This window comes from Canis lupus, chromosome 32 (genome assembly GCF_048164855.1).
Source record: "Canis lupus baileyi chromosome 32, mCanLup2.hap1, whole genome shotgun sequence".
NCBI classification, from domain to species: domain Eukaryota; kingdom Metazoa; phylum Chordata; class Mammalia; order Carnivora; family Canidae; genus Canis; species Canis lupus.
The window spans coordinates 24761931-24786675 of NC_132869.1; the positions used below are offsets into that span (position 1 = coordinate 24761931).

Here is a 24745-nt window from a genome sequence, read left to right on the forward strand (position 1 = left end):
ACTCTAAAAAAATAAAACAAAAAAGAGTAGAAACAGACCCATAAGTACAGAGAACAAACTGGTGGCTGCTATAAGGGAGGGAATGGGGGATAGGCAAAATGGGTAAAGGGAAATGGAGATACAAACTTCCAGTTATGGAATGAATAAGTCATAGGGATGAAAGGTATAGCATAGGGAATATAGTCATGGCATTTTAATAGCATTGTATGGTGACAAATGGTAACTACACTTGTGTGCAGAGCATAATGTATAGAAATTGTTGAAGCACTATGTCCTATACCTGAAACTAATGCAACATGTGTATCAACTATATTTTAATAAGAAAATGATAATTAAAAAACACTGTTTAAATTTAAACCAGATGGAATGAATCACCTACCAAAGCAAAAACCAATGCTTAGAGAAAAATTTCTCAGCTTTAATCACATTTCAAAAAGGAGGACTGCATATTTGAGAAGGAGGATTGCACAGTATCACAGGTAAAGTATGAGACTAGAAGTAAAAAGCATATTCATTAGTTAGTCTTAGCCTAATCATTTAACGGGCTACGAAGTTCGGTGCTCTGGCAAATTTTCCTTACAACTGTTAAAATGGGTAAGATGATTTCTGTGATCCTTTTCTAATTCTCAAAAACCAAAAACACATGACTAATGATGCTACTGTCACATGGAGACAGAACTAAAGTTTAAAAATATGAATTACTACCAACAACCCTTTCCACACTATGCAGATGTCATTATTCAGAGTTGCAGCAGTGGCTGCTATCTGGAGAACCAACTTGTAAGGATATCTGTAATTGTTCTGCAACTATATCCTTTTGTCTCTAAACCTATCCTTTAAAATAATTTCTGCTATGAAGAAGACTGTATAACTTTCTTTCCCAGCTTAGTTTGCCACAGAGTAGCTTTAAGAGTGCCACAAACCCTGTTATAGTAAAAATATAGTGAAATTCTGGTGGCCTACTTCAAGCAAAACACCACTGCAACTGAAAACGTGGACAAGAGCAGCCTGGGTGGCTCAGCAGTTTAGCACCGCCTTCAGCCCAGGATGTGATCCTGGAAACCTGAGATCGAGTCCCACATCAGGCTCCTTGCATGGAGCAATATCCTGAATAATTCTCCTCTCAAAAAAACAAACAAAACACAAATAGACATTTTCTTTGCCAACTGCTACTTAATATCTTTTCTCCAGTTCCCCAATGTTGTTTTGGAGTATGCTTAATTTTGTTCATCACACACTCCACTTTATCCTTTTTTTAGCCCTCTTAACTCTTTCCCCCATATTCTTCCAGGCTCTTTATTTTTCCTGTCACAATTTAAATCTAGGTCTTTAGCTGTCTTTCTTATAACAGTAAAGAAGAACTCATTTACTCGCTTATTTATTCATTAATGTTATTTCCTGACATGTTCCACAGATGATTTACAATAATTACAAACTCACAATGAACCTACAAAGATTGGAAATACACAGATGAACAACACAATAGTCCTGGACATTAAGGAACTTAGAAAAATTCTTAATTACTAAAAAGTGCACTAGCTGGTTTCCCTACCTCCAACCTCTTTCCACTTAAATCTTAAATTTAGTTCCTAAAATACTTCCTGTTGAATATTACTAATATCACCCACTTAATCTCAACAATGCCTAACATATTAAATCCAAAATAGATTATGTTATCAAAAGAACCCATATAAGAAGAAGTTAAGTTCTCAAAGCAAAGTTATTGAAACCGATTTCAAGTTTAGGGGAAACCTCAAATAATACTAGTTAATTGAATGAACTACAATGATAATTTCCTACTATTTTGGTTGAAGATCTCTTCTAATTTTTTTTTTTTTTTTTTTAAGAGAGGGAGAGAGGGCAGGAGAGAGAATATCTCAAGCACGCTCCACACCCAGCATGGAGCTCAACACGGGGCTCGATCTCACAACCCTGAGATCATGACCTGAGCAGAAACCAAGAGTCAGACACTTGACTGAGCCACCCTGGTACCTCAAAGCTTATGAGGACTTTTCTCTAACACATTTCAATCTTTGTAAGAAGACGTACAAAAAGAAATCTTTGAACTAAAGTTTGATTTAGGTGTCAAAAACCTTCCAGGAAACCACTTTAAACTTAATTTTGCACATGACCTAGTTAGTGCTTTGATCTTTCACATCCTGAACAGAAAAGCCTGTAGTAAACAATCAGATTCAGCATTCAATTTGATATCATGTGAGCCAGAGGGGGAAAAAAAAAGGTATAATGTAAGATATACAAAATCAAGTTACTTCTGAAGGTTTAAGGTAGAGTTTGGTATTTGAGTCCTACCATTGAGAAGGGAAAATTCCCTTCCCTTCTGAAGTTTTGGCTGATAAAGTATATTCATTCACACCATGAATTAGTAACATGGAGCTATCTAATTCCTTATATGAGGTGCAAGGAATGCAGTAAAGAGAACATGGAGCAGAGACAGTGCTCATCAATATTCCATTTGCTCACTGACATTTCTGTTTCCTTTGTAGTTACTTTAGGGCCACATGAATGGAGCACAAATGATATATTTCATTTCTCAGCATAATTAAGAATCAACAATCCATTCTTTTTCTCTCTTTGTGCACCTTGTATGTCATGGTGAATCTACAACATGCCAGTGTCTCAATGTAGGTTCCCAAGGGACTATGTGGAGCAAGAGCTTCCAATGATTTGTGCTATACATATAATGTGAATAAAAGAAAATTTTTTGGTTATGCCACTGGTATTTCAGGCTTACTTTGTTATGGCAACACAGTCTAGCCCATCTTGATTAATTTAGAAAGTTAGACTTTTCCCTCTAGCATTTCTGAGAGAACCGAAGATCTCTTTTCTATATGTAGATAAAAATGTGAGGAAGTGAAAAGGATTCTTCTCTGTAATCACAGTATCTTTTATTCAGTCATTTATTTAAAATAGTATTTAACTTATTGTGAAATTTCAGATAATTAACCATGAATATAAGATATTTATATTTATTAAAATGCAATACAAGCTAAAAAAAGAAAAGGTTGAGAGGCACCACTTTAGAATATATAGCCTTCATGCTGCCACTTAACTTTTAAGTCTGAAAAAAACAAACAAACAAACAAAAAACAAGAGAAACCCTACTTATTAGCACACATGGGTAGCTTAGTTCAGTGTCTGACCTTTGATTTCAGCTCATGTCATGATCTCAGAGTTGTGCAATCAAGCCCTGTGTGGGGCTCAGAGCTGGGCATGGAGCCTGCTTAAGATTCTCTCTCTCCCACTGTACCTTCCTTAAAAAACAAAACAAACCCCAAAACAAATAAAAAACTACTTAAAAATTCATCTCTAATAATTTTGGACACATGATTTTAGAATATGCCTATTTGTCCCTCTACTTTGGGCCAGAGCAATTTTTCAAGAATTGATACTCAATTAATTTGCATTTCCTGGAGGGTTTTTTGCATTTAGTGTTCAAAAAATGATTTTCAGTGTCTGGTTATACTTCCTCCCTCAACTAGATTCAAGATTCTGATCTGTCCAAACTTAATCACCTTTTTTTTTTTTTTAAGATTTATTTACTTAGTGTGACAGCAAGCAAATTGAAGGGAGAGCAGAGGGAGGGAGAGAGAGAACCCTCAAGCAGACTCCCCGCTGAGTGCACTGAGCCTGATGTGGGGCTCAATTTTAGGACCCTAAGATCATGACCTAAGCCAAAATCAAGAGCTGGCCACTCAACCACTGAGCCACAAAGTCGTCCCAAACCCAATCACCTTTTGAAACAGAATCCTGAAAAATAAGACAGAGCCAGATGGGTATCCTTTTAATATTGTAATATCCCATTTAATTTTTGAAATTTAAAATTATAAAGTATTTCAAACAAAGTACAGGAAGTAGGTACACACGCACCACTATTCATATTTAAAAGATACTTTTGCCATATTTGCAAATTCATTGACTTTAAACAGATTATACAATAGTTGCATGGATTAAAACTAGTTTATTCATTCTTTACTGAGAGTTATCATAGTTTCATGGTTTCAAATAGTGCTACAATGGAAACTCTTTATTTGTGACTGCTGTATCTCTGTGCAAGAGTTTTTTTTTCCTATGGTTTTAAAAATAGAAATACTTGGTCATAGAGGATGCACATCTTCAACTTTATTGGGTATTTCCAAATTACTCTCTGAAACTGTTCTGCCAATTTATATTTCCAACAGCAAAACTATAATTTTTCTACATCCTTGTTAAAACTTAAGATTAAATGTTAGTTAGCTACCCTATTGGTATGAAAAAATACTTCACAGTCTTACATTTTCTAGTTGAAGATAAGGCTATCTTTCCCTACTATTTATCATTTGAATTTACTATAATACAATGGCTAACAAATTTTAGCATGCAGAGGAATCACCTGGAGAGCCTGTTGAAGACTGCATAATCCCACCTCCAGAGTTTCTGATTCAGTAGGGTCTTAAGTAGGGGCTAGAGAATCCTGATTTCTAATACGTTTGTTCCCAGTGATGCTGATACTGGTAGTCAGAGAATCTCATCTAAAGAATCACTGTTCAAGGAATCACACATTTAAAAATGAGAGTATTTATCATGTAGCCTATGTATCAATCCTCCATTGGCTATACGTGCTATTACATTCTCCTAGTTGTACCTCATCTTTTCATTTTGTTTTTGGAGTTGTTGATGTAGAGAAGTTTTTAATTTCCTGCATGTCAAATATATCAATCTTTTCATTTATAATCTGTGTTTTTTGTGTGTTTTGAAATTCTTCCCTATCCCTATGTCATAAAGCCACCCCCCCTTGTTTTCTTTTTAAAGCTCTCTTTTTCACATTTAGGTGTTTAATTCCTCTGGAATTTGTTTTTCTATAAAACAGGGTTCTAATTAAAAATTTCCCAAAAGATTAGATAGTTGTCCATAATTTGAGTAATTCACCAATTCCCTTGGAATTTTTCATGCCACATCTATTATGGGATTCTTGTTTACTTGCAGGTTAGAATGCCATTTTTACTTTCACTATTTAAAAACACCTTTCACTAAGGTGGAAAATTTAATTTTGAAAAAATCAACAATTTATCCTTGAGAGTAATATTGCAAAATGTATGATTCACTGATCCTTCTTGAAATTGTGTCAGAGATTTTTCATATAAAAATATTACCCAGTGATTAACATAGTAATAAAGCAGCTTTGATAGAACTTTTATAAATCTGAGTTTAACAGGTAAGTTTCCTATTGATAAAGAACTATTATGAATATATGACCTATATAAGTGAATTAAACAGCTGCTACTTGAGCTTGATAGACTGACCCTTCAAATCTAATCTCTCTAAAGCAGTAAGATACGTAGTAAGGTGCAGAATATAGAATTAATTGAAGGCTTACTTAAGAGTAGAATTCAAGATTTGCACTTATTAGCTTCATGATATTAGGAAGCTATTCAAGCTAATTTGTAAAACTGTTATAAAATGCTCACAAAATTTTTGTGAGGATTAAAAGCAATTTATAAAATATCTATGATAAATATTACTATATAGAGATTATTCTGAAATATGTAATTGCTTAAAAGATTTTGGTAGAAGAGTTTATTATCAAATTCTATCAACAAGTGTATAATCTTTTATTTGAAAAAGCAAGATGTCTTAAGAAATGTAGGAAATATTTTACCTTGGTGACCTCCACTTGCTTGGGAGGTACAACATAAGAACAAGGCTCCTAGATTTCATATGTGAGCATCATACTTGCCCTTAAGTTACTGAAGACAATGTTCTGCTAGCAGTGACTTTCCACAGAGTTAATGCAGAAAAAGGTGGATACTATTCCCTCCTAAGCCATCAAGATGAAACAGAAGTTAGAAATTACTTCTGATAACCACCGTGCTACCAGAGAGAAAGAAATCAATTTAGGCAGAATAGGTCAGAAATAAAAGCTTTTCCTAGGTTGGACGTGGAACAAAATGTGTAAATTTCTACTTGTCTTCTGTCATAAAAAATACTTGAAATAATATTCTATATTTCAAAAACTGAGTTTACTTTTAGCATTTCTGCTTGTATGCTCAGGACATCTGCCTCTCAACTATCAATACAAACGAGATGGATTGCTTAGGGCCCGGGTGAATTTCAAATGTCTGATTACCAGAACTTGAAGCCCTTCAAACAGATGGTAAGGTAATATACTCCCAGTATTTACTGCCATGGAATATAGTTACAACGTAGATTGAATGGAGAGATCTGTTCCTGTTCTTAGGAACCATCCTGAATTGGGTTTACTCTATAATTCCTCAAATGTTAATAAAAAGGAATTTCTTTTGTTTGAAATAAGTTTCACTGTGGTGATGTGTTTCCTGTTATGAGACTTCCCTCTCAGGTGTTACTGAGGGTTGTGTGTGTTTTTTGTTTTTTTTTTTTTTTTAAATAAGGTCACAAGACTGGGTGAGGGCTGATACTTACAAAGACCATAACGAATTGAGGGCTTAACTGTGAAGCTTTCAAGCAAATCCGTGATGTTGAATTGACATCTGAAGATCATTATCTTTATTTCCAGAAAAAGCAGACAGACACTCTTTTATTAGGATGTATATATACCCTTCAAATAACTGGCTAGGTTGACAATGACTGAGTTCTGGTAGATGACGACCAACCAAAGTATCATGTCCATAATTAGTTCTTTAAACTTTACTTTTCAATCTGGTATCAGAAAAGTTCTTTTTAAAAAGTTTTAATTTAAATTTGTATGTAAAACAGTCAGCCTAAAATCTAGAAACCTAAATTTTCCAGTCTGACTGTTTCTTCAGTTAATCATGTAGGGAGGGAAAATATCTACACTGGTAGGATAGTCATGCTTGAATCTGTATTTGATTTTATAAACTACAAAAATAAAATTAAAAAAAATTAAATATTTCCCCCTCAGATGATACCGATTCAGGAACACAGTACTAAGAAGGCCTCTTTCTTCACCAGCATCACTGACAGAAGGACTAAAAGGGGGGGGGGGGGTGTAAGTAGAACCTTATTCTATAGCCTTTTTTAATTTATGGAAACAATCAACATACCTGACATTACATTCTCTCAGGCCCCACCAGTTGTGAAAGCTGTCCTCCCACAGGATTGAATAAGGAAGATAGAGAAAAAGGTCAAGGTATGAGGACTCTAGTTTTCAATGCCTGTTGCTTAGAATTGTTAATTTTCACTTTCCTAACTTGCTTTCATAGAATCATGGTGGGCAGTGGGGGTGGGGTGTGATTTTCTTTTGAGCTACCTGCTATAAACTATGTAAGAGGAAGTTATTTTTCTATTCTCAGTTCTAGAAAATATAAATCAAACAGAGAGAGTAATTTTTATTATACTTGTATTATTGTGAGAATTTATTCTATTTGTAAACCTATTGAATAAGATATAAAATGAAAATGGTTTAATTTTGCTTAAAATATTCTGCTGAGATTAGGAATGTGATATGAGTCCATTTGAAAGATACCAATTACTAGGGGGACAGTTTAAGAAAAATGAAACCCAAATTTTGCTTTTTACAATTTTTTAAAATTCTGCTGGGTGATCCAAAGAATCCATGACCATCTGAAAACAAACTAACAAAAAACCCCTTTCAGCTTGCCTCAACTACCAGCAAGCCGAGAGAACCTCTGACATCAAGAAACCCTGAAGGGCTGCAGTGTAAGCACTGGAAAATTTATATACCAAGGCAGGTTAAGTAAGGTATTTGAATAGATTCTGTATAATATATTAGGAAAGTTCTGCACATATAATTAGAAGTGATTAAATTATGAAAGAAAAAAGTTAAAGAGATTGTTATGGACATCTAAACATCTAATCGTATCTAACAGTGGTCATTTTAATGAATGTGCTTTAAAATATACTGGTTTGGTTTCAAGGGCTTAGCAATAAGGAGGCTGCATCTTTCTATCTTAGAAAGTCCTACTCTAACATCATTAGTCTGGTTCTCAGGAAGCAGATATATCATACTCTAACGTTTCACCTATCTTTTAGCTCCTGTCCAATCATTGCAGCAGTAGGCATACTGAAGTAATTTCTTCTAACCTAAGATTTTAACCATGGGACAGACTTGAAAAGTTTAAAAATTAAATGAGAATATTCATTCTTTCATCCATTACTGAGTGTTTACTATGCTTTAGGCATGAGCTTAAATTTTAATACCAGGAGAGAGACAATCAACGAAATTAGAAGTAAAACATATGTTATATGATTAAGATAAATACTATGAAGAAAAAGTGTCGGGAAGGGATACACCTTAAACTAGAGTGGTCAAGGAAGGTTTCACTGGGAAATAAGATAAAAATCACACGATGGCTAACCAATGGGAAAGACTCTCAAAAGGGCTATCATAATTCTTGTTTTACCTTACTTTTGCTTTCTATTGACTAGTTTTTGTAATGGCCAGCCAGGGCAAGAACTGACAGTAAAGAGCGTCCACATTATTAAGAAATAAAAAGAGCCTATCTTCTCATCCTCATACTTACTATTATGGCTCCCTCAACCCTGTAAAGAATGACTTTCAGAAGAACCCTGCCTCTAAGAATCTAACACAGAGGTCAAACTCAAATGCCAGACAGGTAATCCAAATGATTAAATTATAGACTACAGGGAAGAAAAATATCTGTGTTGAAGAGTTAAAAGTCTGGTGAGGACTGAGAAGACTGGAGAGTATATGCCATGTTTGAAAAGAGTAGTTGCTACATAGGCACAGCCAACAGTTGTCATATGGAAGTAAGGACTTAAGTGTCCTAAAGTTTGAAGAGAGATCAAACACACAACTTTTTTTCTGCAAACTCTCTCAATTTTGAAATATGGCAACCAATTTGAAAATTTAAAAATGTCAATGTGGGCCAAACAAAACACCTCTGTGGAAGAGATGCAGCCTGTGGGTCTCTAGAGTCATTCTTCTGGTCTACAGGGTCAAGGGCAAGCAGGGGGAGAGGAGGAGGCAGAGGGGGAGAAGGAATCCCAAAGCAGACTCCATGCTGAGCCTTAGGCCCAATGTGAGCAGATCCCAGGACCCTGAGATCACGACCTGCGCCGAAATCAAGAGCCGACCATTCAACCAACTAAGCCACCCACGTATCCCTAGGCTGTTAATTTTTGTTCATTTCCCTAGGGAGGACAAACACTATTCTAATGGGAGTGGGAGATAGAGAGCAGAGTCTCTAAAGGATTAGTGAATCAATATTCAGAACCTAGGATACAATTAATACAGATTCAACACAAGTTCACCTTTTCAAGTTTCCTACTATATTCCCTTGCAATAGGACCCTCCTGAGAGTTCTCCCCTGGAGGTAACCTACCTGCCTCACTACTTGAATAACCTAAATGATAGTATCTGTCACCTAGTTTCAGGTTTCTCTAGCCCTCCAAAAGGAATAGTATTCTGGCAATTCCACATCACTTTCCACTTCTCCTTCCTAATGATAATCCTACGAAGTCTTCTTTTGGTCAACTTTCATGAATAAACCCTATCCTAGTAAAGCTGACTTAAGTCAGGAAACCCACAGACTGATCTATGACCAGGAACTGTAGACATGTCAGCTGTTTGCCCAGGTGAGTTTACTTGACCTAAGTGCAGAGCATAGCATGCTCTGTGAAACAGTGGTTTATTGGGCTATGCTAAGTCACCCAAAAGGGCCAATCTGTGCAGCATTTTTTTAGACCTAGAAGTAGCTGGCAATACTTAAAAGTCCTTTCTTGGAATGCTGATCAGTTAGAGAACCCTAGGAGTTAGGCCATATACTCCTCCTGAGAGGTTTAAAATATGGATTCAAATGGATTTAAAATACCCTCCCTTATTCTTAGTTTTAAGCCTTTTTATCTCTCAAACTAATGGAAAGAAAGGTAAGCAAAGGTTCTCTAATCTTACCCTTAGATTCTTGCTTTGATTGCTGATGAATTGCCTAGTCTATGAGACATATGTATTTTTCTTCTTGATTTCAACTGATTTTCCAACAATGTTGTTTAATATTTATATTACCCTTTCCTAACAGAAACAAAATATACAGTCTTCCCTACCCCCTTTTAATTATTAATTCTAATAATTCCAAAGCAGAACTAATTATTTAGGGGCCCTGAACATTAGAACTGGTGGAAATATTGCTTCCTGGTGGAACATAGTAACAATAAATAGGAAGTTCTCAATATCCTGGTAGTTCTGAATAATAACATATGAGAAATCATTTCTCTTTATTCTAGAAATCTGCCCTATAGATTGTACCAATCATTTCCTCAATAGGGTGGCCTAGAAAACAGGTTTCAAGATAAGTTTTATGATGGAAAAAAAAGTTTTATATGGAAAAACAAACTGAATACTTAAGATTCATGATAAATATAATAGTGTATTAATAGCCCTTAAGACACTTTTTAATCCAGAGTTCATGAAACATTTTTGACTTCTGGAACTTTTTGCATAACATTTTGACATCCTATGAAACTATTCTTCCAAGGACCATGTTTTGGGAAACATGAACTATTTATTATTTCCCATGCTGCTGTGTTTGACTCTAACCAAACCAGACCTCTTCTAAACCAAACATTCATGGTCATTTCTCTCACATTTTAGGCCTTCCTACACCTGTCATGTAGTCCCATTTAACTGAACTAATAAGGCAAGGTAACTAAGCAATATGGACTTAGCAGCTTTCAAATTCTGCTGTGGTCTAACTAATACTCTGGTATTGGGTATACCAAGGGTATAAGATTTTGCCTCAACTATTAAAATGGTTATAAAAAACATAATTGGATCGGCTATACAAACGTATAATGACATTATAGATCTGAAAGTATTATAACTTATGAGAAATTTAGTTTAAGATATATTTATTAAAATTAAGTAAAAATGAAAAAAAATAAATAAAATTAAGTAAAAATGAATGGTTCCTACTGTAAAAGTATTAAAACATTAACAAAAAAGCTTTATTCACAGTTATACCTCTACAAATATTTTTATTTGTCTTTACTGATGAACAGGCAAAACACTAGGCTTTAAAAATATAAAAATAGCAGATACAATTTTATATTTTTTCACTTCTATATTTCATAGTGGCACAGTCTTGACAACTGTAGGTGATTTAAAATAATTAGAATAATTTTAGCTTTTGTTTTAGTAGCATATTATGAGTTCTTTAAATGGCATTCAAACAACCTGCATGCAAAAAATAAACCGCATTTACAAACACTGATTACTAAAATTCAGTGAAATAATGAAGTCAGTTTTTAATATTTTTATTCAGATTTATTTTAAAGTTAGAAATTTTTTTTAGAAACATTTTCTGGATTATAATAAACAGAATTTCAAAAATGTACATATAAACTCATATTTTAGATACTTAAAAAATGATATAGTGTATCACAGTTTTTAAATGCCTGGGCTCTGGAGTCAGACTACCTAGATTAAAAGCCTAATTCTACCAATTATCATGTTTTATGACCTTGGATAAATTACTTAACCTCTAAGCCTCCTTCTTTATCTGGAAAATGAAGATGAAAACAGATTAACCTCATAGGCAAATTATGAGGACTGACTATGTAAAGCACTTGTCTGGCATATGGTAATAAATACTAACAACAACAACAACAAAAAACAAAGAAACTCTCTGGAGATATTATATGCATACTATACATTTTTTTTGATAATTACTATTTGTGAATAATCATTCAGCAAGTGTTTACTGAGTATATTCCACATACTAGACACTGTGCTAAACACTGAGGATAATAAAGACCACAGGACAGTCTTTACTTCCAAAAGCTTATTTTTGGAGAATAAAACAGATTAATCTGGTGATTAGCATACTATGTGGTAAGAGCTTTAATAGGAGTACAGAACATTTTATGTGGTGCATGAAAGCAGGGGCTCTTAACATGAGAAGGTAAGGCAGATGGGATGAACTTGTATGTGTATGTATGTGTGTAAATATACATATATAATGCTAACCGCCTTCTTTGTCTTCATTTGGTATAAAGGCTACAAAACATAAAACCCCTCCACGTTCTAGTTTCTCTTAGAGCCAGGAGTACCCAAGTGACATTACTCTGGAGGCTGAAGTTCCTGAAGTAAGTTTTCAGAATGGAAGTAAGTATCCTAAAATACAGAGCTTCTCTAGAAGAATCTTGCCCTTCCTCCCTTCTTCCTGCCTCACCATTTGGACAAAGGCACATAAGTGTAGCAGCCATCAATGATGTGAGTGGAAAGAGACAGCACAACAAAAAGAGCCTAGGACTCTGGTGACATTGTTGAGTTACTGCACCACTCTAGAATACCTAATTTCTGACTTGTTAGAGAACACAAACTCTTATTTTGGTAAGCCACCAATAATTTGGGTTTTCTGTTATCTAAATGCATTCCTAGTAGATAAACAAAACTTCCTGAAGAGGGTTCTGAGATATAGTCTAAAAGAAAAAGCAGGAGTGATCCAAGTGAAAAATTTGAGAAGGGCACAGCTAACAGAGGAAACAGCTTCTACAGAGGCCTGGAGTGTTGATATTGGCATCTGTTCTACAATATGCACCTTCTGGCTTCTCAGATGGCTTTAGCCAGGAGATTCCCAACCTCTTCCATCCTCCATTCACTATGTTTCAGGGATTCAATACTATCCTCTCAGTGGTTCCATATGGGAAGCATTAATTCTTAAATGGTATGTTCTGTGATGATGAATATAAAATGTGTCTTCGACTAATGTTTAGACTTCTAGAAACAAATTTATGGTAATTTAAGTCAATTAGATCCACACTGTCAATTTACACATATACACCTTCAACTAAAGCTGCCATGTATGCATACTATGTGCCAGGCACTGTATTTACACTAATTATCTCAATATTCACAATTCAGTGCGTTAGGTACTATCATTATGTCCTTTTTTACAAAAATGAGTTAGGTAAAAACTGTTCAAAATCAAACAGTAATGGTAATAATGGCTGGGGCAAGGATTCAAACTCAGGTCTATTTCATTCTACTGCCTCAGCTCTAACCATTCTGCTACACTGCTAATCTGATTCCTTAGTTTCTAGCTTGTTGAGGTTCCACTTCACTTGCTTAAATCCTTCTTGCATCTATGCAGTAACGTTTTTAGTTCCCCATCTGTACTCTATGGAGAAGAAGTGGTGGTGGTTTGGACTGGTTATTTCCTAATACGAGAGGCTGGAAGGAAGAGGTATATGTAAGTAGAGTAGAACAAGGGAAAAGGGGGAATGTCAGAAAAAGAAAAAAATGTTCTTTTCCTCTAAAGAAATGAAACAAGTTTCTGTTTTTACTGGCAAACTGTGAGGTAATTCTAAAAAATAAATTCAAATATTTAGCAAGTGTAAAGTCTCAGCCTAAACTGAAGGTGGCAACAATTCTTTATATTTTACTTACTTATTTCTAATGATTTTATTTATTTATTTGACAGAGAGAGAGAGAAAGAGAGAGAGAGAGAAACAAGCAGGGGAACAGCAGAAGGAGAGGGAAGAGCAGGTTCCCCACTGAGCAGGGAGCCCAACACTGAGCTCGATCCCAGGACCCCAGGATCATGACCTGAGCTGAAGGCAGACACAACCGACTGAGCTACCCAGGGGCCCCACTTCTTTATAACTTAAATTGCAAAGTTTAATAACTGATTAGTTCATACTTATTCACACATTTAACAAATAGATATTGATCATCCCCATCTGTTTTGACCAAATTCCAAAGAATATGCTCTTACATTGAAGAGGCTAAGAACAAATAAAAAATGCTTATTATAATTATCACAGAGGTGACTATGTAACACCAATAAAGGTAATTAAGCACAGGATAATATGGGACAGATGATGTATCGAACTCAGATCTGAGCAATCAAAGATGCCATTCCAGAGGTGGTGACATCTAGGTGAATCTTAAAATACAAGCAGGTATAGCCAATAGAAAGAGAAAGAAGAAAAAAAAAAAGAGAGAGAAGGGTTTTGGATTTCACAAAGGATTTTTTTCTTATAAGATTAAACATTTAACTATTAGCAGGAAAAGGCCAGTAGAAAATGAGAAAAACTGCAGAAAGAGAATAAATGAAATGAATTCAGATAGGAAGAGATGGGGAAAAAAAAAAGGAAGAGATGGGATTCAGAGTCAACTTTCAGAAAGGCAAAAAGGTATTTCTACTCTCTGGAGTAAAGAGAAGGAATATAAGAATAGGTACAGAAGTGAGCAACTGTTGAGTTGGAGATAACAAGTAGTGCTAATTTTGTGGAATACCTTCACTGTGTCTTCATAGTTTCTCAGAAAAGTAGGAGGTGAGATCATCTGGTGATGGTAAGAGAAGCGGGTTTGGGAAATTTGGTTTAAAAAGTCAGAAGCAGTTTTTGTGGAGAACAGTGGAAAATAATTCACTAGGAAATGAAGGGGACTGAAGGGGCCTATACAGTCATTTTACTGAATCTTTAAAATATCTATTAATAGATTTATGCATGTGGCCACACGGGAGTCCCTGACACTGGAGCACCTCTTCCAGCTTCACCAACTAAAAGCCTGAACAAAATACATGCAACAACTGCTTTCAGAAACTGAATAGAGAACACCTGATTCCATCTGAAGGCAACTTGTAAACCGTGGTACAGGGAGGAGAAACCCAAGCAGAGCATGGCAGTACTAATATGCTAAAGTTACACACAGATCAGTGTTTGAGAAGGCAAAGTACCAAAAAGAAGATATGGAATATCTTTAAAATCTACACAAATCATTATGTAGATTTGCAATTTACTGCTGAATATTAAACTGTATAAGTACAAGAAAAACTCCAAGAGGCTGAGCATAGAACTACCAGGGAACTATACCAGGCTGTGACATGTTCAAATTCTAATCAGATAGAATTGAGAGATCTCAGTGAATGCCCAAGGAATGCATATAGATACTACAGAAGAAATATTTTAATATAAAAGCTAAATTCTAAAAGTAAATGCCATCCTAGACTTGTCCCAGCAAAACTTAAACACAGCAAAGGATCAAACTATCCTGTAAGTAACTTAGATGCTGGCCAAAATAAGTTTTAATACACTTTAAAAGAAGAGAACAAAACTCAGACACTATAAACAAATGAATAAATAAATACTAAATTAAAAATAACTAGATAAGCACGAGACAGAAAAGCATGACCCATAACTGCAATAATGAAAAAAATCAGTAAATAAAACAGAGATAATATAATTAGCAAACAAAGACTTTAAAACAAGTATAAATATGCCCAAGGATTTAATGAGAAGAGCAATAGACAACAAAACAAAACACCCAAGTGGAATTTCAAGACCTGAAAAATTTGGATCTACAATAGATAATTCACTCAGTGGGAATTACAGCAGATTAGGCACATCAGTGGAAAATATTAGGAAATGTGATAATAAAGAAATATAACCCATCCAAAATGAAGCAAAAAGAGAAAATAATAACTAAATATGACGTTAGTGACCTGGTTTGAGACCCAGGATGGAAGAGAAAATGAAGAAGAGTATTTAAATGGCTAGGAATTTTTTTTGAAAACCGGTAAGGAGCTCAAAGAGCTCAAAGAGCTCAAAGAAGCAGGACAAAAACTAAGAAAACCATACTAAGGCTATTATAATAGCACTGCAGAAAACCACTCATAAATAATCCTGTAAGAAGTCAAAGAAGGAAAAAGAAAGAATGTATTACATACAAACAAGAGTAACAATAAACTTCCCAATGGAAACTATGTAAGCCAGAAGAAAATGGATCACCATTGCTAAAATGCTGAAAGAAAACCTAGAATTCTTTATCCAGTAAAAATGCCCTTTGAAATGAAGGGCAATAAAAGACATTTTTTTTTCAGATAAACTAAAACTAAGAGAATTAACAGCAGACCTACAAGAAAATAAATTGCAAAATAATGTGTATACGCAGCCATATAAGTAAGTAATAAGAAAGGCTTGTCAGACTAGATGATAAAGATACAAGTATATGATGACATCATCAACAACAAAACACTTTAACTATAAAGACCTAGAATGCTTAAAAGTAAAAGAATGGAAAAAGATATGTCATACAAGCAAACACTAATTATAAGATGGAGGGGCTATGATAATATAAGGCAAAGCAGACTTCAAAGCAAAATATTACCAGAAATAAAAATGGAAATAGCATAATAAAAGAACCAATTCACAAAAAACACAAAATAATCCTACATATTTATGCACATAATATTTTTAATACATGAAGCAAAACGTGACAGGATCAGAGAGAAAAAAAATTAACAATCGTGAGAGACATTTTTGCATCCCTCTTTGTAACTGAAATAAGGGAGGGAACAGGGTAAATATGTCTTAAAAACAATAACCAACTGGACCTAATTGTTAGATAAAGAACATTCCATTCAATGGTAGTTGAATATACATTCTTTCCAAGTTTATATGAAACATTGACTAAGATACACAGTAAACAAGTTCTTTTTTTTAAAAAAAGATTTTATTTATTTATTTGAAAGAGAGAGAGTAGGAGCGGGGGCGGGGGGGGGGGGTAGGGGGGAAGAGAAGAAAGGGGACAGAGGAAGAGGGAGAAGCAGACTCCTCCCCTGAGCAGGAAAGCTGATGTGGAGCTCAATCCCCTGAGATCTTGACCTGAACTGAAGGCAGATACTTAATCAACTGAGCCACACAGCAAACTACTGTAAATACTCAACTATTTGGAAATTGATCAAGATATATCTAAGTCAGGGCAGCCCGGGTGGCTCAGTGGTTTAGTGCCACCTTCAGCCCAGGGCCTGATCCTGGAGACCCAGGATCAAGTCCCAGGTCAGGCTCCCTGCATGGAGCCTGCTTCTCCCTCTGCCTATGTCTCTGCCTCTCTCTCTCTCGCTCTCTCTCTCTCTCTGTGTCTCTCATGAATAAATAAATAAAATCTTAAAAAAAAAAAGATATATCTAAATCAAGAATAGTATCAGAATGGAAAAATAAAAAAATTAATTGAATGATAATGAAAACACTACACAAGAATTTATGGAATGTAGCTACACTAGTGCTTAAAGGACAATTTATAGCATTAAAAATGCTTACAGTAGAAAAGAAAAAAGTTTCAAGTCACTATATTAAGGAGCTAAAAAATAAGAATACATTAAAACCAAGGTAAGCAGAAGGAAAGAAATAATACTTATTAGATGAGAAAGAAACAGAATGGAAAACTGATAAATAATAAAGAAAAACCAATAAAGCCAAACTTGATTCAAATGAAAAGATCAGTAAAAGATTAAACCTCTAGCTAAACTGATCAAGAAAAAAGAAGATACAAAGGGCCCTTATCAAGAATCAGAGATAATTGCTACAGATTCTAGAAAGGGGAATATTATGAGCAATGTTACACCAACAAATTCAGTAATATAGTAGAAATGGTGAACAAAGTCCTTCAAAGACAAAAATACTAAAACTGTATCAAGAAACAGAAAAGTCCTGTAATAATGAAAGAAACTAAGTTTGTAAACTAAAACCTTTCCCAGTTTTACTAGTAAATGAAACACTTAAAGAAATATTAATTTAAAATAAATTCCTTCAGAAAACAGAGAAGAGCACTTGTCTAAACTCATATGAAATCTACATTACTCAGATACCAAAAACAGAAAAAGATTTTAGAAGAAAATAGCACATCCAAAGCCCTGATTAACATAGACAGTAGTCTTTAACAAATAGCAAATCCAGTGTAGCAATATATAAAAATACCATGCAACACATAAAGTATAATGCATCATGTAGAATTTATCACAGAAATACAAGGTTTGTTTCCACTTACAAAAATCAATCAGTGCCATTCACCATGTTAATAGAATAAAGGAGAATTATCATGTGATCATTTCGATGGGAACAGAAAAATCATTTGATAAAATACAACATGTAATTGATTGAAAGCCTCTTAGGAAAACAGAAACAGAGTGAACATTCTCAGCTTGAAAATAGCATCCATGAAAACAGTAATATTACCATCACACTATAAAGTGAATAAAGGAATGATTTTCCTCTAAGACTGGGAATGAGGAAAGTGAATTCACTCTTACCATTTCTATTCAACATTGTCCTAGAGGTTCTAGCAGTGCAATAAGGTGACTAAAATAAAGTAGATGTTTAAAATGAAACGGAATCAAACTTTATTTATGGACAATATGATTATCAGGTATACAATCCAAAAGACTCTACATATAAGCTTCTAGATATAATATTATAAACATAATGTTTGCAGACTACAAGATCAATACAAATATTAGCAAAAACACACTGTATAACAAATATTTTAAAATGCCATTCATAAGAGCATCCAAAGTATTAAAATATTTAGGACAATTTAAGCAAAATATATATATAAAGAAAACTACAAAACACTGTTAAGAAAAATTATGGAAGACCCAACTAACTAATATGGAGATATACCATGCTCATGGATTAAAATATTTGTCATTAAGATGTCAACTGATCCCAAACTGATCTATAAATTCACTGCAATCCAAATAAAAAATTCCAGTAGACTTGTTTTTTTTTTGGGGGGGGGGCGATAGATATTGACAAACTTTTTCTAAAATCTGTTTGGAAATGCTAAAATTAATTTGAACCATTACATAATTTGATTCAAGACTTTTACAAAGCTACCATAAACAAGACAGTGTGGTGATGTCATAAGTAGAGATATAGCAGTTGACAGGAAAAGAGAGTATAGAGAAAGACACACACAATGATTTTTGATATAAGAGGTGATTGGGAAAGGGTGAGCTTTTCAATAAATAGTGCTGGGATAACTGGATTATCCAATCATATGGTAAAAGATAAACACTGCAGTTTACCTCAGACAAAACATAAATTTAAGTCAAAATGGTTGACAGATCTAATAGAAAAAAGCTAAAATCGTAAAACTTTTACAAAACACATGATAAAATCTTTTTGAGAAGGTTGAGATATCTAGAAAAGATGAAATGGTCAGCAAATCTTTCCATTGAAGTAACTATATAATGTTATAAAGTGATCAAAAATAACTATTTTAGGGCTTTGGAAACTAATGGCAAATGACACGTTAAGAAATGTTTGGTCATAAAAAACCGAACTTTAGACATTCACTGTTGAAAGTCTATATCACTCTTGCCATGGGCTGCTCCCACGACCTATCCCATATGGTTTGGACTGGAGTACTGCCAGGATGAGGCTACTTGTGTTTAAACATACACAGGAAAACATGATGATAATGAATCAAATATAGAGAATCTTAATAAAGACCTAGAAACTAGAACAGAGAGAAAGAAAATCAGAGAAAAAATGAACAAAGCTTCAGAGACTGGAGGGATAACATTACTTTCCAACATACATGTATTGGAAGCTTTGGAAGGAAAGGGAACCCAAAGGACAGAAAAATATTTAAAGAAGTAACTAACAGCTAAGAACTTCCCCAATCAGAATCATCTACACATGTGAGCTTAGCAAATCCCAAGTAGGATAAACACAAAGTGATCCATACCTGCACATATAATAGTCAAAGTGCTGAAAGCAGAATAAGTGGGTCAGCAAACAAGCAAGTGAATGAATTTCAACAAATCTTGTTATCAACTAGAGAAAAACAACTCATCATACTCATGAAAACATGATAAATTACTCACTACTCATCAGAAACAATGAAGGCTAAGCGCAACAGAATAATATACTCTGAGATGAAAGAAAAAAGTCCTGTTGATCAAGACTTTTATTTCCAACAAAACTATCCTTCAAAACTGTAGGCAAATAAAGACATTCACAGATAAAGACCAAGAAAATTCATTATAAGCAAACCTGTTTTACAAGAAATACTAAAGAAAAAAAAAAAGAAATACTAAAGGAAATCTTCTAGATCAAAAGGATTTATCTGTGATTCCTCTGTTTCTCCTACTGGCTTTATATCCAAAATAAACCTTGAATCCATCAACTTTTTTCGATCTTCCACTGCCATAACGTAAGCAAGAGCCTTGAATTTTCATTTGGACTTCTGCATACCCTAAATGGTTTTCCTACTTACACTCACCCTGACAAGTTCATTTTCTAACAACCCCTAGAGTATTAAAAACAAGTGTTTCAAACTATTCTACTCAAAACTTTTTAATTGGCTCTCCATGCGCTTAGAATGAAATCTGTACTATTTGCCATGGCTAAATATACCCTATAAAAACTTATCCCTACCTGAACTTTTCTCCTATTACACTCTCCCTTCTCTGTAAGTTCCAGGAAACTGTGTTCTTTGTATTCTGTAAGTATTCCCAACTCATTTCTACTTCTGAATCTTTGTATTCACTCTTCCATCTGCCTAGGACATGTCACAGGGAAATCATCACACAAGGCTGAGTTCCTATTATTCAATTCTCCCTTCAAATGCCACTTTCTCAAAGAGGCTTTTCCTAATTACCCATTCTAAAGTTACCCCACTCACCACCCTATGAACTACTGTTATTTATTCACCTATCTAGAAGCTAATAATATCATAACATAGCAATAATTTCATAAGCTAGTAAGATACTACTATTTTAGCTCCAGACACTAGAGATCCTCCCTCCCCCACAAAAAATTAGCTTATAGGGAAGACCCAAAACTGAATAAGAAAGTTCTGATGTCATAAACAACTGAAGAGAGAACGAACTCCAAGAACACTTTGGGGAATCTAACAGTGCAGAGTCACTGAATGTTCTAGAGTTTAGGGAGTATTCCATTAGTAGAGATTTTAAAAGAAGTCACTACTATTCTAGTAGTCCCAGTTGTTTCATGTTTCATCCCTCACATGTTTAAGAGAAGAGCTAAGGAACTACAAATACAATCTAACTTTAAACTATTATTGTGGTTTTAACTTCTTAAGGCCATCAAACCAAACATGAAAAATATACCAACAAAAACCAATCCATGAAGCATTTTAAGAAGCTCTCATTTAAATACATTTTTAAGAGTTCTATTAAGTACAACACAAATTAGAACTATTATTGTGGTTTTGATTCTAGCAACGTAAATATGAAAAATGCTATCAATAAAACTAATCCATTAAACATCTTTTCTTTAAACAAATTCTTAGAATTATCAGAACAGAAAAATAACTTTATTAAATGTGAGTGATCTTTAGAAAATGCCAGTAAATTTCAAAAACATCAATAATCTCAGACTGTGATTTCATTATTGATAAAATACAGGAAAGTATCTAGATAGCTTAACCCCTAGGCTTATAATTCAGTATCAAATTTTATTCACTAAAACTGAGGTACTTAAACATCTACTCAAGAATAATACATTTTATATAGTGGTAAAAACCTTACTACGAAAGAACTTTAAGATTAGTTATTTTACTTACCAAAATGCAGTCCACTTTAGATTGTACAGTTTTGCTAAAAGAAAAAGAAAGTTAGGTTAACAAAAATGAAAAATTTATTAAATATTTAAAATAGTAAAATTCTTTTAAGATTAGACATCATAACCTAAAACTACAATTTTTACAAAGCAAAACATTTATTTCCCATTCACTGTACTAAATATAGTCCTAAAGCATGATCAGAATATCTTCTGAGTTCATAGCTACAGTCAATCTATAGTTTTTACACTGTATCATTTTAACAGATGCTTTGAATAAACAAGTTTATAGAGATATGTAAAAATGCAGATATGTATTGTTATACAAAGAAATAGGGCACAGAGTTTATAATAAATTACAATTTTTACTGTGTATGCCTGCCACTCTGGGAAATGATTTGTTTAGCATTTAAAAGTCATAATGGTGTAAGATTATCTTTAATAATATATCTTTAATATAAATAACATATCTCTAATAATAATATCTTTATGCCATAAAGTAGATTCTCTTCTCCCTGTCTCTCTGTCAAATACATACACCCAACGTTTGTGTGCGCGCACACACACACACACACACACAAGCTAGGGAAAAGAATCCCTAGATACAAAAGGAATAATAAAGATTAGTTAGTATAGTAATAAATTAGAAGGGGAGAATACATATAGAAATAAATAACCCCCAAAAGCCACTATATACCAATTTAAATGAATTACTGAATAAGTGAACTATTAGTACAGAATACAAATGAAGCCAGCATAAAATAATTTAACTGTCATCTGGATTTTGTTTTAAAACTTTAAAGTATAAATGCAATGAAATCATGTATAAATTCAGAGATAGTTTGTATCTTTTTTTTTTTTAAATAGCCTGACACAGACATCTGTGCAAATCAGTGGCCATTCTTTTTTTTTTTTAATTTTTATTTATTTATGGCAGTCACAGAGAGAGAGAGAGAGAGAGAGGCAGAGACACAGGCAGAGGGAGAAGCAGGCTCCATGCACCGGGAGCCCGACGTGGGATTCGATCCCGGGTCTCCAGGATCGCGCCCTAGGCCAAAGACCACTGCGCCACCCAGGGATCCCAGAGATAGTTTGTATCTTAAAAGATGTTACAAACCAAATTATCTTTCATAAAAGATTCTAGAGTCAAATAAATGTAAGATTGGTTATTTGCCTCTGTATATAGCTATATAGTTAATCTATAAGGTAAAAAACTCAACATTTAAAACTCATGTCAGCTAATACAATCAATAACCACAAAACTTCTCATTTGTACATAGACTTTAAATTTCACTTTTTAAAGAACAAAATATAACCAGATTAAGTTCAACTGCAAAGATCAGAATGACTCAAAAAAACAAGAAAAGCAAATGATACTTCCACTTAAAAGGAAATGAAATCCTCTTCCCATAATCCCGCAGAAGACTTTTTAGACGTTTCTTACATCTTCTGGGATCATGTATATAGTTTATAACTCGTTAGCAGCTAAAGTGTGCTATGTTTTTCTCTTCTTAATAACTCCCACGGTTTCCCTGAGATACGAGAGTATTCTATTGATTAAGGATTGCTCCTAAAGAGGAATACAACAAGAATCCAACCACTGTTCACCACCTTCTTCTAAACCACTATTTCCTGTCTAAGGTGTTACAGAAACCTAACTGATCTCCCTGCTTCTATCCCCAACACTCCCCCCACACACACACACCCGAACTCTGTGGGCTATTCTCAACAAAGTAGCCAGAGTGATTCTTCTGTCCAAAGCACATTAGTCCTTTGCTCCAGTCTTGGCCATGGCCAAAAAAGCCGTGCATGACCCATCCAGCCTTCTGCTTTTTTTTCCATTTGCATCTCCTATTATTCCTCTGTTCCTCATTCATTCCACTCCTGGCAACACTAGCCTTTGTACTGGCTTTTTCTGTCAGCCTCTACGATTCTTCTCCATATAATTAATCTGTTCATTTTCTTCACGACTTTGTTAGATGTTATCTTTTACAGATAGTTCTTACCTGACCTTCCCATATAAAATATTCTCCATTACTGTCTATCTTTCTTGCTTTGCTTTACTTTTCATTACTGCACTTACCACCAGTAATTTTATATTTTTATTAATTTATTTGTTTACCAGCTATCTTCCTTGACTAGAATTTAAACTCCATGAAAACAGGCTTTGTCTGTTTTGCTAACTGCTATATTATCATCTGGCACATGTTAGGTGTTCAATAAAATCTGTTGAATGAATAAATGACAAAAAAAAAAAAAAAACAACAACAACATTCAGCCCCCCATATGAAGACAACTCTTTGGAAAAACTGGGACTACTTAAAAAAGGGTTTTTTAGAGAAATTAGTATGAAATTGAAAATGTGATTATCGTTTAAACTATAATTCTAAATACAATCTTTTTCTATCAGAAACATGCTCTGTGGAATATCTGAAGTTTTGGACTGTTTTCTTACCACAAACAACTTGATAAATCTCTAAAAAGTCGGGCAGCCTGGGTGGCTCAGCAGTTTAGTGCTGCTTTCAGCCCAGAGTATGATCCTGGGGACCTGGGATCAAGTCCCACGTCAGGCTCCCTGCACTGAGCCTGCTTCTCCCTCTGCCTGTGTCTCTGCCTCTCTCTCTCTGTGTCTCTCATGAATAAATAAATAAAATCTTAAAAAAAAAAAAAAAGTTGTTTAAAAAAAAATCTCTAAAAAGTATGTGTAAAAGACAGCCTTTCAAAGAATAAACTTAAAAAGTAAAATGAAATGCTTCTAAGCTAGATATGAACTTTGGCAATTATTTGATCTAGCCTTTTGATTATTTTTACTTTATACTTAAGCATGCAAGCATAATACAAGGATATAGATTAAGTCCCCTTGTCTTCTGTGCAGTTTCATACGATACCTCACTAACCTTCCCAAAGACAACTATTGTTAATTTGATGTGTAATCTTCCCAGTTGATATTTCAATACTTGTATTAGATGTACGAATATCTACAAGCAACATACACTGTTGTTCCAAGAAAATGTTACATGTTTATATAAATGCCTTTACATTATATATATTCAGCAATTGTCTTTTTTCATTCAACATTATTTTTGAGATCTACACTTTCATGAAGTTCATTCATTTTTGTTCCTGAAAAGTATTCCACTGGATGAATATATCAAATTTATTCATCTATTTCTTTATGAAAGACAATTATATACTTTCCAGTTTTTCTACAAACAATGCTGTAACAAACTTCGTACATGTCTACTGTGTACACGTGTGAAAATCTCTGTTATAAATTCAAAAATTAATTTTCAGGTGCTCATGGGTATATCTTCTCAGTTGTATGATATATTACTAAATTCTTCTCCCAAGCAGTTATATCCATTTATACTTCCATCAGTACTATATGATAGTCTCTATTTTCCTATTACTTTGTATAAATACTTGCCATTAATACATAAAATAGAATACATATATT

General features: G+C 34.1%; 1 protein-coding gene across 3 annotated transcripts in view; it reads right to left on the bottom strand.

Moving 5' to 3' along the window:
* Positions 1 to 24745, bottom strand: part of RFX7 (regulatory factor X7) — a 132400-nt gene that overhangs the window by 53056 nt on the left and 54599 nt on the right. For all 3 annotated transcript variants that reach the window (XM_072808725.1, XM_072808726.1, XM_072808727.1), the window contains exon 3: positions 21293 to 21326. In XM_072808725.1, the coding sequence (XP_072664826.1) occupies positions 21293 to 21326 (34 nt within the window). The remainder of the gene's footprint in view (positions 1 to 21292; positions 21327 to 24745) is intronic.